General features: G+C 43.5%; 1 protein-coding gene across 1 annotated transcript in view; it reads left to right on the forward strand.

Moving 5' to 3' along the window:
* RETREG1 (reticulophagy regulator 1) overlaps positions 1 to 17,715 on the forward strand; it is a 129,982-nt gene that overhangs the window by 20,119 nt on the left and 92,148 nt on the right. The window contains exon 2 of the mRNA XM_042952907.1: positions 14,438 to 14,544. Coding sequence (XP_042808841.1) covers positions 14,438 to 14,544 — 107 coding nt within the window. The remainder of the gene's footprint in view (positions 1 to 14,437; positions 14,545 to 17,715) is intronic.

Here is a 17,715-nt window from a genome sequence, read left to right on the forward strand (position 1 = left end):
TTGTAGCTGACTCGTTCATGAAACAAATACTGAGTGAACGACAATGCAACGACGTATTAGTTGAGCAGCTGCTGTCAGCTGGCTCATGACCTAGCGCTGGAGTGGCACCGGCCAGCAAGAGAGCGTGGCCCCTTCCCTCCTATAACTTGTAGTTTGGGAAATAAACGAACAGGCAAATCAATACACAAGTAGAAATCAGGATGAGTGCTATGAGAGGAAAATACTACTCTCGGAGGCCACGGGGTGGACTAATGTGGTCGCAGACTGCCAAGGAGACTGCTTTTCAGCGCCATGTTGACCAAGGGTGAGCCCCCCCCACAGGGTGGTATCTTGATTTATTCTTGGGCCTTTGCCAGGCTTCTGAAAACAAACACCTTTTGCTAAAGAACTTATATTCTCCTGGATCAGAATAGCCAATTCCTTTTGGGTATGGCAACTTCAAAGTTCTGATGTCGCTGACTGCCTGGTTGGGTGGTTTTTAAAAGATGGGTTATTGACTGTCAGAGGGCATCTCTATCGTTTGTAGGCTCAGCTTACCTCCTGTTCAAGGGTCATCTGATTGAAATGCAAGCTCATGATTGAAATGTAGATCATATCCTCCTCCAGGCTCACAGTGCTTACCCACTATGTTTGTGGATAAAGAGAGGTGTTTTATTGGTCATGTTTAACATCAAATGTTATAAACACAGACACATTTGGAGAGCTTAATGAGAAACTGTCATCTTCCTTATTAGATTTTTTATTCTTCTTCCCTGCATTGTTTTTCATGGGTATTGTCTGTCTTGTTTGGAGAGTTAATATGGCCTTGGGCATCTCAGGTGAAATTATCAGGAGACACCTGTGTTTTCCATTGGAGTTTGGTGAGGGCTGTGCTAAGGGACAACTTTTTGTTGTCTCCCTTGTTTAATTAGAGAAAGTTGTTAGGGTTGTATCTACCACTGTGTACTGCCCTTGCGGGCACAGAGAGGGGACAGGGAATGGACAAAGCTGTAAAGACAGCACCTTCTGGGTCACCCATGTGAGGTTTTGGGGTTGGTGTTTTTTTTTTTTTTTTTTTTTTTTTGAGAGAGAGAGTGAGCAGAAGGACAGAGAGATGGGGGCACAGAGGATCTGAAGCAGGCTCCGTGCTGACAGCAGAGAGCCCCATTTGGGCTTGAACTCACGAATCTGGAGATTGTGACCTGAGCTGAAGTCACATGCTTAACTGACTGAGCCACCCAGGCGCCCCATCCCCATGTGAGGTGTTAAACTGAATGTGTTGGAGGGGGTGGCTTCTGTAAAGTGTTCCAGACTCATCCACTGGGTCTCTCATTCTTCCCATGTTAGGGCTCCCTTTGGCAAAAGGTGAAAAGCATTAAAAACAAACACGTCCAGAAATTCACTTTTAACAAGTTGGGCCGTTTCAGTTCATTATTGTGGCACTTGAGCTCTTGAAGTGAGCTTGGGGCGGTCGTCTCTGACGTTTGTGTGTTCACTTATCCACCTGCTGTGTTTTATTAATTGATTCCACATTAAGAAGATATGGAAAGGTTCACTGTTTTAGTCTACTTCTCCTACTGGGGTGAAAAGGGTGAATGATGAAGTATTAAGGTCTACGCTAGGCTATTAGGGTATGATGAAGATTCATTCACCAGAGAAGGGATTGGTTGGAACTAGGGAGGCAGAGCCCAGGCAGGGCTTCCTGTGAGGAAGGAGAGGAGAAGGAGCAGGGTAGCGATGGGCTGGAGAACCAGGCTGACGGACAGAACGGAACCAAGGCAGGGTGGGTGCCACATGGAGGCGTGGGGCTGAGGCCCAGCTATTTGCACCCTTGAGTTTTTGGAGTAAAGGAGATGGAGAAAGAAAAGGGTCATTTGCAGCTGTGACAGTGCCCTCAGTCTTGGAACTGCAGAGTGGCTGGATTCTTTTTGGGGCCCTAGAAAGGTTCAGGTACGTTGGGGGTGGGCTCTTGAATGTGGACATGAGCTGATGCGTGGTTGACCACAACTGAATGGGCATTTGTTATTTCTTAAAGTTTGTTTATTTTTAAGTAATCTCTATACCCAATGTGGGGCTCAAACTCATGACCCCAAGATCAAGAATCACATGTTCTTTCGACTGAGCCAGCCAGGCACTCCTGAATGGTCATTTGAAAGGCAGGAGCTCATATGACAATTGTTCTTTCAACTCTGCTCTCTAGAACATTCTGGTGCTTTAGATCAGTTGATTAAAGTGAGGTGCCAAAGGGCTCTATAAATGGCATGTAAATAGAATGTGTAAATGGACTCAATAAGTCAATAAGACAGGCTGCGTGGTTTGGGGCACACTGCTCCAGCCTACTCTATTTATGAGTATATCGCCGTACATCTTATTTTGTCGGGTTGTTTAAGAGCATTAAATGAGATAACAATGTGAAGATATTTAGTATATGGTAGGTTCTCATTACACATCAGTTCATTTCTTTCTTGGGTGTGCCCATAAAGGTTCACTGAATTCATTAGTGTGTGTCTGGCCTCACTTAAGAGCTATTCTTCTTAGAAACCTTTAGAGCACCTGCCCTATGCCTTGCACCCAATATATGCGTTTATTTATGAAGGAAGAAGCCCCAAATTTCAGCTTGACACTTGGATCAATTATGTTTAGAGTTCATGGATTCAGAGAAGGTCTGAATGAGAAACACCTTGAGAGATCTTCCCTTCTTCCCTCTTAATACTCCTGTGCTCCGTGGCAATGCATGACTTTGATCGGGTCTCTCTTTTCTTCTTTTAGTTCCTTTCTGTGGCTGAACCTGGTAGTATTTAGCTTGCTGGTGACCCAGCTGGGGTGGGCTGCACAGACTGACTCACCCACCCTGCTTGAGAGTCCGCTTCTTCTGAGCTGCAGTAACTAGGTAGTATGAATTGGCAGATACCATCCACTAGGTGGAGGTAAAGAACCCATTGACCAACCCCCCCCCCCACCTCCCACCCCACCACCGCGTGCCCCGGGTTCTCCTTGTTTGACTTGCTCATGGCTTTTCTCCTAATTCCAAAGCAGGAGTGGAGCAGACCTGATTTCACATTGCCTTGACCTCACATGGATTTGGTTCCGTTCCAGCTATGCCCTTGGCTTCTCCCATTCTCTGGGCTCAAGAACACAAGCTCCATGCTGCTGCCCACCACTGTCCTTGTATTTCATCACCAGTGCCTTGCTGACCTGGCACATTCCTTGAATTCACTGGATTATCACCACCATTTTCTGCTAGAGACCGCCTAGTTCCCTCCTCCCCTGCAGCATACCCTGTCTGACTGCTATGACCCAATGTTTCTCTGCCTGTGGGTGTCTTCCAAAATGTCCCATCTCCCTGCAGAAAGCGGCTCGTCCCTTTATTTTTCTTCCTTCATTTTTCTCTTCTCTCTTGCTTCTAATTCACTTTTTTTTTTGCTCATAACTAAAGTACTTTTCTAGAAACAAAGTATTCTGAGTTTTATTGAGTCTTCGATTTATAATTAATAGTCATTACTTTATCTCACTTCACTTCATGATTACCCTCTTTCTTTCAAAATTATTTGAAACTATATATTTTGTTGACTTTTAAGAAATGTATTTCCCTCTCCCCAGCATACGTGCATGTTTAAACAGGTCTGAAATTGGGATGTATTTTCATCTTATAATTCAGTGAGTCATGGTTATTTGGCAGTTCTCCCCCCTTAATTGGGCATAATTTAATTTCACAAAGCATTTTCAGACACTGTTTTTGCACGATCAGTATAAAAGGCCAGGAAAAATGAAAGCCAACTTTAGTTGAGATTCAGAATTTTGTGATATTAAGGAAGATGGCTACCCATAAGCCTAAGTCTCGAGAAGATGACAGAACTATGTGCCAGCAAAATGTGATGATCTGGACTTGGAATAATGTTGGATAAATCATTATGTCTTAGGCCCTTTTATGATTTGAGCCACCGTAGTATCACGTAAAGCCAACATCATAGAGGACTCTGTCTAGGCAAAGTCTGGAGTTATATATATTTCAGCAAAGGGAAACAGATCTCGATCTCTATCTTATAAAGCAAATACTACCGATTAATTCCCACCTTATAACTATGGAGGTTTCCAGTGTTTTTGTACATAGACTCCCTTTCCTTGAAGACAAACACTTTGTATTTTTGCTATTGACATCATTCACTTCATGAGACAAAGTGGGTTATTCTGTGCCCAGAAGTGAGGGTTAGAGTTTTACACATGGAACACACTAAATAGTATCCTTTTCATTCATAACCACAGAAGCTTTTTGTTTGCTTTGTGAGTTCTTTTTTTATTTGCTTTATGACAAATTTAGCCTGTTGAGCCATTTTATTTGGCCATGAAGAAATGGCATAGTTAGGCTTTCCTTGTCAAATGGATATACAGCTAGGAAAGAAATTTTCAAAAGAGATTTGTAATTAGCCGCTGAGTAGAGCCCACAGAAGGTAGCTCTGGTACCTTCACGTCCTTCTCCATCACGTCGGCCACAGAGCCCAGTGCCTGTCCCGACGCTCCGGCCGCCCTGGCCACTGTGCTGTGGCTCCCTCCCATTGCCCAGGCTGAGTAGGCACCTCCAGGGCCCCACATGCGTGTGGAATGCTTGACAATCCATAAAGGACAAGGAACAGTGGTGGCCCTGAATGAGCCACGCACAGCAAGCTACAATGATGGGTTACCTGAGATAATTTAGCTCCCAGCCTGATGTTTCCCTTTTTGGGCATCTTCATAGAGCGTCCGACTGTCACCTGGCAACGAGCAGTGAGTGCAGACTAACTTGACAGTAGTCAAAGCCCATAATTTGATAGGAAACTTTTTACTTAAAGTCATGGACATAATTTAGGGGCTCCTGCAGCCTCTTCTACTTTGTGTTTCTTTTTTCTTTCTTTCTTTCTCTTCCTTTCTCTTCCTTTTTCCTCTTTCTCCTTTTTTCTTTCTTTTTCTTCTTTCTTTCTTCCTCCTCTTCCATTTTTCTCTTTCTTTCTTTCTTTCTTTCACCATTAGATCCTTAGAATCTTCTAGGCTTTCTCTGGGTCTCTACCTGTTTTCCTTACACTCTCCTTCACCCCTGGATGGAGTCTTATTTCTTAGTTGACCCAAAGAGCAGATCAGAGACTCAGTCCTACGAGTATGACTAGTAAACCATCCCAACTAAGCCAAGTGGACTATGGCAGTAGGTTGGTTGAAAACCAGATTAAAATTGAATGCTGCTGAATCAGAGAATGAAAGAGCAGAAAGTATAGGAGAATAAGAAAACAGTAAGAAAAAAGCAAACAGATTCAGCCAATCTAAAAGTGAATCCGACATGATGCTATATGAGCATGGCTAGCAGCCGTCCATGGGCTCTAATCATCACAAGCTAAACATGAGTCACCTGGGCAATGTGGTATTTTTAAAAATAGTCATCTCATTGAGATGTAGAAATTGGACACAGCTTGCTAAAGGAAAGTGCACGTAGTGATTTGGAACTTTACCTTTCCAAAGCAGCTCATCCATATAGTATGTCTTTATAAAATAAATGGGGTGTTTTTATGTATATGCAATCATATATATATATATATATATATATATATATATACACACACACACATATATATGTGTATATATATGTGTATATGTATATGTGTATACGTATATGTGTATATGTATATATACACATATATGTAAGTACACATATATGTGTGTATATATGTATATATATACACACATATATATGTATATAAAACATTGAATTATCATTTGCACTGTTTGTCATGGTGTGCCTGTGGATATTATAGTTGTCACATATAATGTTTACTTGCCTTGGTTTCCAAAATTGGAATATCCTTTATCAGACAGAAATTATATCCAGCATCAGCTAAAAGAAATACATGTATCAGACAGTGATACTTTAATTTTAAAAAGAGGTAGTAGGTTTTTTCCCTATTAATTGGGTATTTAAAAAAGCACATCCATGCCGGGGTAGCTCAGCCGATTAAGTGTCTGACTTCGGCTCAGGTCATGATCTCACATTTCGTAGTTTCAAGCCCCACATCGGGCTCTGTGCTGACGGCTCAGAGCCTGGAGCCTGCTTCAGATTCTGTGTCTCCCTCTCTTTCTGTCCCTCCCCTGCTTGCACTCTGTCTCTGTCTCTCTCTCTCTCAAAAATAAATAAACATTAAAAATTTTTTAAAAAGCCTATCCATCTATAGAAAGATGTTTCTGATAGCTGGAGACTTAGGGATTAGTGGTGCTTTGTCCATTCTAGGATCCACTAATGTGATCACAGGTCCCTAGGGTAATTTGGTTAAGGGTTGTTGGCCTTTTTTAAGTTAAGAACTATTTTGAGGAGGAAAAAAGCCTTTGTTGGTCAGTGTTGGGGACCTGCCCTCCAAGCTATCATGAGGGGAGAGCTGGCTAAGTGGGTGAGTGGCCTGTCCAGTCGCACAGAGTCTGGTGTTCAGAGGGCCCCACCCTTGGGGAGTAATGCTCTGCAGTTGCTGTCTGGCAGTTCTTTATTCTTTGATGTTTGAATTTGTTTTTTTTTTTGTAAGTGCAGCGTGACGGGCCAGTGGAATGGGCACGGGGAAGGGGGTGGAGCTTCCACTCCCGGTAGCTTCCCTTCCCCTCTGCCACCTGCCAGCGGTCCTGCCCCCGCTCCCCTCCCCACCCAGCTGCTCTGTGTGACTGCCCAGGGTCGTCTGCCCAGGACTGCGGGCAGGTTGCATCCCCCAGGATGGGGGAGGCTTGTGTTCCACCGTGGCCATCTGCCCCTCATGGGGGGCCTGAGCACAAGTGAGAAGCGTCCTCATCAGGCATGTGCTTTGCAGCCTCAAGATAAGGTGCTTGCTGTCCTTGTCCCAGCTGGCAACGTCACGGTGCATTCAGGAGTGACTGGTCAGGGCCATTACATCCACCCTGAATCCGGATCCCAAACATGCCCTGGAGGGGAGGTTGAAATATCTTGGGGGCCCATTTGTTATGTGTTGGGGCTACAGACTGGTGGAAATGGGGTATTGACTTCTCCACCCCCCGTGAGGTCTCTGCATTGTCACCTCGCACTGGACCTGGAAAACTATGAGTGAGGGTGATGTGTATCCACAGACCTCCCTCTTCAAAGTCTGTACTTTATCACTCTGCTTCTCATGATTTCTTGGGCCTTCTGCATTTTGACCACAATTCATCTCTTAATAATTACTCCACAGCCTTCAGGAATCCTCTGATCACCTGTGTGTGGCCATCTTTGCCTTAGAATTCCGCCATGGGTGATGTGGTGGCCATGTGGGAATTCTGTGAATGGGCACATCAGCAAGGTCACCCCAGGGTTCAGAACAGGCTGTGCCCCATGACCCCTTTGGCAGGTTCTAATGGTGTTTAGTTCTGCAACTGAGAACTGTTTCATACCTCAAAGTAATTCTCAGCATCAGTCAAGCAGATCGACACTTAGAAACACATAGACCTTAGGAATGTATTAGGCTCCAGCAAGGTGTTTAAGAAAATCTGTTGTTATGTCTTTGTGGATAAGGTGGAGTGACGGGGACAAGAATGGACTGGCAGATTAGATGGTCTGTCATCTTCATAAAGTGCTGATTAATCTAGGTCACTCTGAGAGCAGCTGTTAATGGGAAGTGACAGGGCGTCAGTGCTGATCAACACCTTTGATCAATAGTGTGGACGAGGACAAATGACCTGCAAATGTGTAGGTGTTAAGAAGCTGGATGAGAGAATGAATGGGGTTGGGGACACCATTAAGGTCTGTAGGTTTGGATGACGGACTGTGTCAGACAAGAACAAATTTAATAGGACATACTTAGATTCAAAAGTTGCATCCAAAAAGTAGAATCCTTGGAGGTTTTAACTGCCCATAAATCCAAAATAAGCTGGCATGCTGATGAACCTGTTTTTTTTTTTTTTAAAAGGCTGTTCCCAAAGAATGAAAAACTTGTAACCACACAAAATCTGACACAGAGTAGCAATTTTATTCTTAATTGCCCCAAATCGGAAGCAACCAAGATGTCCTTCTGTAGGTGAATGAATAAACAGTAGTGTATCATACAATAGAATAGTATTCAGTCATAGAAAGAAATGAGCTATCAAACCATTAAAAGACACAGAGGATAGTAAAAACTGCGTGTCATTCTGGAAAAGGCAAACCAGTGGAGACAGTTAAAAGACCAGGGGTTACTTGGTTTCTGGGGAGTGAGAAAGGACTGAATATGTGGCATACGGGATTTTTAGAGCAGTGAAAATACTCTATGTGATGCTGTTATGGTAGATACATGACATTATGCATTTGTCAAAACCCATAGAAGGTGCAACACCAAGAGTGAACCTTAATATGAACCAAGGAGTTAACAATGCATCCATATTGGTGTGTTGGTTATAACAAATGTGCCACTCTGAAATAAGATGTCAATACTAGGGGCAACTGTATGTAACAAAATGTAACACATTTTGTTTATCAATCTAGCAAATTTTAATAGCCAATTTTAAGATAGCCTCTGGTGAATGATTGGTTTTGTTTAAAAGTTTAATGTTTGTTTATTTGAGAGAGAGAGAGACAGAGACAGAGACAGAGCACGAGCAGGGGAGGAGCAGAGAGACAGGGAGACACAGAATCCGAAACAGGCTCCAGGCTCTGAGCTGTCAGCACAGAGCCCGACGCGGGGCTCGAACTCACGGACCGTGAGATCATGACCTGAGCCGAAGCTGGATGCTCAACCGACTGAGCCACCCAGGTGCCCCATGTTTTGTTTAAAAGTTTAGTTATATACCCCTTTAAACATTTTAACCCACGTTTGTAAATTTTGTATTTTCTCTATCGCTTTAAAGTACTTAATTATCAAAGATTATTAAAGTTGTACCAAAGGACTCAGGAACCAGCCCGAATAAGCTCCCACCAGCCAAGATGGGACACTTTTGAGGGTCAGAAGGAATAATACTGCAGTGGACTGAAGCATATCGAGTATGATCATAACAACACTACAGAAAGGAAAGAAGAAAGCCAACTTGGTTTTCGTTAGAGGCTACTGAGGAACTGTCTCATTATCTTGACAGCTGCTGAATAAAGAGAAAGACTCAAGAATTAATCCTGCCTCTCCTGTGAGATCCGTGTCTCAGGGCAATCAGACATCCATAGGGGTCGTTTCTCTTTATAGATCTGATCCAGCTGGTGGCTGAAGCAAGAGTGAAGAGCTCTCACTCTCCTGTGTCTCCTAAGATAGGTAGACCTCGTCAGTGGCTGCTAATATCACAGGAATATAGACCCCAGCACCCAGACAGCATCTGCCTCCTGATGGAAACACACATCAACACCTATGATGTAGTTTAAATTTTGAACCTAAATCTGGCCGAGTCTCTAGATTGAACTGCCTGTTTTTATAGTCCGCCCAAGGCATTGAGGAAAATGTTAAACTAAACCACAGGATTCAATGACTGATTCTCAGACTCTGGAAGATTTCACTGAACAAATGAGTCTGTTTCTTCCACAAAGAATTTCAAGCAGAGAGAGAGACAGAGACAGAGAGAGAGAGAGAAAGAGAAGGCAGGAAACCTATAAATTACAGGAAACTCAAAACTCACATCATCAATTTCAGTGTATGATTTTTTTCCAATCTTGTTTCAGTCTTTGTGTGTATGTGCACATGTGTGTACAGAAGGTGATTGGGTAAATGTGCATCCTGTTGGGATATCTGATGACATTAAGGGATTAAAACAATTTTTTAAGATGAGACAGTGTTTTTATTGTTAGGTTAAAATTTCCTTTTTGGGAAGATAGGTGGCAATATTTGTAAATTCAATTATATGATGTTTAGGATTTGCTTCAAGTAATCCTGGGTGGTGGGGATGGGTGGGGGGAGAGCTTGGTGGGAACACAGAAGAAACAAGACTGGCCATGGATGCAAAACTGTTGACTCTTTTTTATTATACGTTGGTCTCTCTTTTTATGTGTGTTTGAAATTTACCAAAGTAGAAGTTGGAAAAAAACAAACAAACCAGGCTTTCCTGAACATTAGGCAGTTCCTGCAAAATGAAGAAATTAAACTCCTCTGTTCCTAAGATTTTAATTTCAAGTCACAAGTCTATACAGCTATGCATTTTATTTGTTTGTTTGTTTGTTTAATTTTACAGCTACATATTTTATTTTTTTTATTTTTTTATTTTTTAATTTTTTTTTTCAATATATGAAATTTATTGTCAAATTGGTTTCCATACAACACCCAGTGCTCATCCCAAAAGGTGCCCTTCTCAATACCCATCACCCACCCTCCCCCCTCTCCCACACTCCATCAACCCTTAGTTTGTTCTCAGTTTTAAAAGTCTCTTATGCTTTGGCTCTCTCCCACTCTAACCTCTTTTTTTTTTTTTTTTTTTTCCTTCCCCTCCTCCATGGGTTTCTGTTAAGTTTCTCAGGATCCACACAAGAGTGAAAACATATGGTATCTGTCTTTCTCTGTATGGCTTATTTCACTTAGCATCACACTCTCCAGTTCCATCCACGTTGCTACAAAGGGCCATATTTCGTTCTTTCTCATTGCCATGTAGTACTCCATCGTGTATGTAAACCACAATTTCTTTATCCATTCATCAGTTGATGGACATTTAGGCTGTTTCCATAATTTGGCTATTGTTGAGAGTGCTGCTATAAACATTGGGGTACAAGTGCCCCTATGCATCAGTACTCCTGTATCCCTAGGGTAAATTCCTAGCAGTGCTATTGCTGGATCATAGGGTAGGTCTATTTTTAATTTTCTGAGGAACCTCCACACTGCTTTCCAGAGTGGCTGCACCAATTTGCATTCCCACCAACAGTGCAAGAGGGTTCCCGTTTGTCCACATCCTCGCCAGCATCTGTAGTCTCCTGATTTGTTCATTTTGGCCACTCTGACTGGCGTGAGGTGATATCTGAGTGTGGTTTTGATTTGTATTTCCCTGATGAGGAGCAACGTTGAGCATCTTTTCATGTGCCTATTGGCCATCCGATGTCTTCTTTAGAGAAGTGTCTATTCGTGTTTTCTGCCCATTTCTTCACTGGGTTATTTGTTTTTCGGGTGTGGAGTTTGGTGAGCTCTTTATAGATTTTGGATACTAGCCCTTTGTCCGATATGTCATTTGCAAATATCTTTTCCCATTCCGTCGGTTGCCTTTTAGTTTTGTTGGTTGTTTCCTTTGTACAGCTACATATTTTAAATTGGAACCATGAGATGAATCATCTAAAACAGTATAAATAATTAAAAAACCAAATATGCATAGGTTTTTCTAAATATGAATGATTAATATTAGGGATTAGTTTCACAAACATTTCTGTACTTAATTCTTGGGGTCAAGGATGCTAGCCTGCCTAGGAGACGATTATGGAATCCCATACAATTTTAGCATTCCCTTCCTGAGCAGTTGTATGGATTGCCTTTGTTCTGACTGAGGATTCGCAGGTGTGTGTGTGTGTGTGTGTGTGTGTGTGTGTGTGTGTGTGTTGATAAGTGAAGTTTATTGCAACATGACCCATTCTTTCATATAATATCTGTGCTGCTTTCATACAGTGACAGAGTTGACAGTTGTGACAGAGACCAGAAGACCCACGAAGCTGAAAATATGTCCCATCTGCCCTTTAGGGAACATGGGCTGACCTTGTTGCAAATATTATTCCTTTCTCATTCACCTTAATTTGGCGATAGATATACAATTTTCCTGTCTTTCAGATGGATTGCAAATGATCACAGCATCATTTATGAAATAGCCTATCCTTTATGATTGAGGATTCTTAATGACCATTGAGACCCTTGGCCAAAATGTCCACTGGACCCCCAACTGGAGTTGCCATGGCAACGCCCTCCGAGTGAAGTCTTCCAGCAGCTAGGGCTGAGGGTTACACTCCTGTCATTACCTAATTTTTGTATTCCTGGAAGATCATAACTTCCACTAAGACCTTCACTGCTTGGGTTGTTTTTGCATTTCTTTATTTCTTTAAAGATATGTAACTGGTTTCCTGGCTGAGTCTGAAGACCTTTAAACTTGAGGGAGCTTTCCTAGGGCTTTGCTTGACTCTGCACAGCAGGTGATCTAATGAAACATACTAATTTAACATTTATAGATTTTCTCTGATGCAGCGAATGAAACTGTGAGTTACATACAACCCATGCAGGAGCCCTGAATCACCTTAGAATTGCAGTCAGCATTAAAAAATAGAATTGAATGGAAGGTATCAGAAGGCATTACACATTATAAGGACAAATATTATTTTTTGAAACTTTGGTTTCATTTGTACATATTTAGATGTAAGTGAATTTCTCACTGTGGGTCACCATGAAGACTTTTGAAAACTTGTCACTTTGATGTCAGGTGGGGAGATCAGAGAGAGCCTGGCATGTGGATCACAGCAAGCAGGGATCATAAACTGATAGGAGGAGGTAAGCCAAAAAGAAAACAAAGACCAGAAAACAGCCACTTAATAGAAACATACGAGCTCAAAAAAGAGAGCCAGCAGCAGTCCCAGATTAGCAAATGAAATCGTTGCTACTAAAAAAAGAGATGTTGGTGTTGCGGGTTATCTTGTAGGTCTGCTCTTTCCCTCTGTGCCTCTTGCTCAGTATTTAGTTCCTTCTGGTAGCACAGTGGCTGGCCCAGTGTAGACACTCTCCAAGTAAGTACTCACTGAGTGTAAACACTGGTAATTAGACCACCTGTTTCAGGGGACCTGGGGGAGGAACGTGGGGTCTGGGAGTCTGTATTTTAACAAGCTTTCCAGGCAGCAACCTGGTGGCGGTGGCGACCGGTGTTTACGAAGCACTTACCTGTTCTACCCGCTTATTTTACCGGCCCAGGTGACACTCACTAGGAGAACCAGAGCTGGCACCTGGGTTGCCCACCTTGCGCCGGAGGGCTTTACCCATGACGTCACCAGCATCTCACATCGGCCGCTTCTCACCAAACACGTTACACAACCTTCTAGCAGACGTCCTGGACTCCATGCTTCTTCACTCTCCTACCTCATTCTCTCAGGCATCTTCTGAAATCTCCCATCATTCCACTTTCCTACCTGATACCTGTCTATACCTTTGGCTTTCTCTTTATTGCTGGTATTATTAAGACCAAATGCCCTAGCAGATAATTCAGGGCCTGCCACAGTGTGCTGACACCTGTCCCCTCAATATCTTCTCTATCTGCCCATCTCCCGCATATCTCCTTTATCCATGTCTTGCTGGGGCACCCCAGGACACTCAGTGTGCCCCGGGCACACCTCCCCGTCCCCGACTATGATCTTCTATACATGTTGTATCCTGGAATATTCTGGAATACTGGAACAACCTCTGTTTTCCTCTCAATTTCATCCGCCCTGCCAGACCAAGTTCAAGGGCCACTTCCATAAAATCTTCCCTTATTATTGAGTTAATCATTCCTTCTTTTGCTTCTCTTTGTTCTTTGCTCATGTTTTACTTGAGTACCTCAGACTCATTGCCTTGGATTTTGTTAGGTTGGCTTGGCCCGTGTTTGTCTCAGATGAGGAAGTAAGTTCCCGGAAGACAGGATTCTTTCTTTACAGTATGTGTCCTTCTCCATAAAGCCTACAGTGCCTTGCAACTAGTTTTAAACGACATATATTAATTTTTCTAGGATTATGATTACACCAAAATTAATATTAACTGGAAGTTTGAGCATTTAATCTGTAAGCAGGCTTCAACCTCTGTATGAAGGCTTATTCCGTTCCTTTATAAGCCCAATCATAAAAAAAGTACTGCCTGGGTGGCCCAGTTAATGTTCGACTTCGGCTCAGGTCACGATCTCATGATTGGTGAGTTCGAGCCCCACGTCAGGCTCTGTGCTGACAGCTCAGAGTCTGGAGCCTGCTTCGGGTTCTGTGTCTCCCTCTCTGTGACCCACCCCCCCCAAAGATAAATCAACATTAAAAAAAAAAAAAAAGTACTGCAATGTTTGTGTGCTGTTCGTGATAAAGAATTCTTGGTTTCCCCTTGGAGAGGACCTGGCTGGATAGACCACAGGATGTGATCTTAAAGAGAAGGGGCTAGTGCCTTGGATCCTTAATCACTGCTGTTTCCAAGAGATCGGAGGGAGGGGCTGGTGGATGAATGTAGATAGAAGTAGAACAGGGAGGCCAATAGCCCCTCCACATAGTGGAAAACCTACCCTTCTGCCTTTCACGTGCCTCATGATTTGGTTTCAGGTCAGTTCCACTCTCCATCTGTTAGCAGGGTGATATTTGGGCCACACCCAGCATAGAGAATCCTCTGCCCAAATTAGAGGTTACAGCGGAAAGGCTAGCACCAACGCATACGTGGCCCAAGCGCTTTTATTTTGCTGACTTTGATGCCTATTGGGTAACTTTGATGTGGTCTCGTTGGGGTGATTCTGAAAACTGAAATTTGTGTCTTCGTTTCTATGTTAGGAACTAAACCTAACTTAAAAAAAAAAAGATGAAAATCGTCAAACTGAAATCGTGATTTGTCTGTTTTTGCTATTACAGGTTCCTTGCACTGACTCCATGGAGAGTGTATCACCTGATTTCTGTCATGATACTCGGGCGCGTTATTATGCAAATAATAAAGGATATGGTTTTGTCCAGAGCTAGAGGTAAGAAAACTGAGAATTCATTTTTATGGTATGTAATTTGCTAGGCCCCAAATATCTGATCTTTGTGTAGGCACATTAACCAAGTAGTTTTAAAAGGGAACGGGCGCCCTGGTGGCTCAGTCAGTTAAGCATCTGACTCTAGATTTCAGCTCAGGTCACGATCTCACAGTTTGTGGGTCCAAGAGCAGAGCCTACTTGGGATTCTCTCTCTCCCCCTCTCTTTTTGCCCCTCCCTCCCTCTCTTTCTCTATTAAAATAAATAAAAACATTGCAGAAGGGAACAAAATAACGTCATGTAGGCATTGACTTGGCTATTATTAATGTTTGTTGAATATTTATTTATTTGGCAAATATTTATTACGTACTTAACTGATGTCCCTAGTCAGAGCTACTGGTCCTGAGCGAAAGGTTTGTGTGTGCGTGCTGGTTTCTCTTTGGTTCTAAGTGCTACTTAAATACCATTTTGATATGTAAGCAGGTTGCAGTGAGGATGACAGTGAAATATTTATAACGTCCCCCAAGATGAAGCTTGGGCCACTGGAAAATGGGCTCATTTATATGAAAACTTTCTCTGCCTCCATGAAGAAAAACAATTCTGGGCTTAAAAACAAATAACAATTGGGGTGCCTGGCTGGCTCAGTCAGTAGAACACGTGACTGTTGATCTTGGGGTTTTGAGTTCAAGCCCCATGTTGGGGGTAGAGATTACTTAAAAAAAAAAAAAAGTAGTAGTTAAGTAAATTTTAACAAATGAGTTCATGATAATGAAATGTGAACTGATTGTTTAAAAATGAGACTTTGAGTTAATTTTGAAATTTGCTCAAGGTGTTTTCTGAGTAATTTGTGTTATAAATCTGAGTCCAGCTTTTCTGTACTTGGAGAGGCCCTCTGACCAGAGCCTGAGCTAGATTTTGTGAATGAGCAAAAGTCCCTCCTTGGAGTAATTGAGCCCTGGGAACTTTAAATGTGGTAAGATTGATGGGATCAAAAACCAGGATGACTCAGTCGGTTAGGGGTCCGACTCTCTTGCTTTCGACTCAGGTCATGATCTCATGGGTTGGTGAGATCGAGCCCCACGTCAGGCTCCACGCTGACGGTGCGGAGCCTGCTTGGGATTCTCTCCTCCTTTCTTTGCCCCTCCCCCGCTTGCACACTCGCTCGCTCTCCTCTCTCTCAAATAAATAAATTAAAAAAAAAAAATAGCCAAGAGAAGGAGGTTCCAGTGAGACATTTGATTTCCCTCAGTGTAACACCCACACGGAAGGATAATATTGGCCGGGGTCCATATAGATCAATGCGCGTAAGAACTTCCCAGAGTTCCCGCCCTGGCAGGGTACCGAGGCCTGCCTTGTAGGAAGCACCCTTGTTCTCCCTAAAGCCAACTCTGAGACCAGGGATCTCAGCTGTTACGGGTTTACCATCATCATGGTTCACAGTGGGCTTGAGCTCCAGTTTATATTCTAAGTCTTCTTAAAGTAAATTATGTGTAGAAAGACTGTGTTACATTGCTGCATTACCAGGTTTGAAGGTAATTCCTTCATTCTAGTGAATCTGAGAAGGTGAAAAAAAACCCAGTGTTGTTAACTGTAGGAATTTACGCGAGGAATAAATCCATTGGAATTGGGAAGTGCCAAACTGGAAATTCGGTTAGGAGACCTCCCACAAATTCACTTATGTCTAGTTCTTTCTTTTCTTTTTTTTTTTTTTTTTAATTTTTTTTTTTTAACGTTTGTTTATTTTTGAGACAGAGAGAGACAGAGCATGAACAGGGGAGGGGCAGAGAGAGAGGGAGACACAGAATCTGAAACAGGCTCCAGGCTCTGAGCTGTCAGCACAGAGCCCGACGTGGGGCTCGAACTCACGGACCGTGAGATCATGACCTGAGCCGAAGTCGGATGCTTAACCGACCGAGCCACCCAGGTGCCCCTCTTTTCTTTTTTTTAAAATATATTTTAAAATTTATTTTGAGAGAGCGCAAGTGGGGGCGGGGCAGAGAGAGAGGGACGGGGGATCCAAAGCGGGCTCTGCGCTGACAGCCATGAGCCCAATGTGGAGCTCAGACTCGCAAGCTGTGAGACCATGACCTGAGCCGAAGCTAAGAATCGGACTCTCAACTGACTGAGTCACCCAGTGGCCCCCAATTACTTCTTTTCATGAATCTGTGGATTAAGATTGCATTCGTGTATGGGTTCTCCCCTCGTTCCTCTCCCTCTTCACCCCATCCTTTTCTGTTTCAGAGAATAGACACCCAACTCCCTGTTAACCCTGTCAGACACCTGCCCCAGTACTCTGTTCACCACAGATGTATTAAGGCCACCTGGAAGCCGAGCATCGGTCTCACGTTGTTGGTTTTGCACAGGGTCTGTCAGATGCACCCGCGGTGATGCCCTGTTTCTGCCCTGATTCAAACTTTTCATTTCATTTTCTTTTTTTTTAGAGAGCGCAGGTTGGGGAGAGGAGCAGAGGGGGAGAGAGAGAGAGAGAGAGAGAGAGAGAGAGAGAGAGAGAGAGAGAGAAAATATGAATGAATGAATCCCAAGCAAAGTCCACACTCAGTGCAGAGCCTGACACTGGGCTCGATCTCATGAACCATGAGATCATAACCTGAGCTGAAATCAAGAGTGGGCGCTTAACTGACTGAGCCACCCGGGCACCCCTCTGCCCTGATTCCTAACGGACAGAGGAGAGACCCTTTTTCTCCAGTAGACTTTGTAACATTTTCACCCTCTAGGACCTTCCTCAGGGGAATCTTAGAAGAAATAACCACTTACACATTTTCATCAGCAGCCATTTTAGCCGAGCATCTCAATCGTTTCCGTTTCGAGTCAAATCTGGTCCCCGTTTGGGCACAAGTTGTAGGAGCAGACAAGCGGGCAGGCAAATACAGGGCTTGAAGGCTTCGCGACTGCTCTTTTCTCACTCTCAGCCGATCGCACAGAGGTTGTTATCAGCCTTGACTCGTTGGCTTGACGTTCCTGTGAATACGGGACCTCCGCGTTCACAGAGTGCAGGCCGCCTTCCGCTTGCAAGGATTTGGCCCTCTGCGAACGGAAGCTGTGGCCTTGGAAGAGTAGGAGCCTGAAGGGTCGAGTCCGGGCTTGTTCGCTTCACTTCCCAGTGTGGCGGGGACCCACCAGATAGTGGGTTAGTTTCCTGGGGCTGCGGTAACAAG

The sequence above is a fragment of the Panthera leo genome, chromosome A1 (genome assembly GCF_018350215.1).
Source record: "Panthera leo isolate Ple1 chromosome A1, P.leo_Ple1_pat1.1, whole genome shotgun sequence".
Taxonomy (NCBI): Eukaryota; Metazoa; Chordata; class Mammalia; order Carnivora; family Felidae; genus Panthera; species Panthera leo.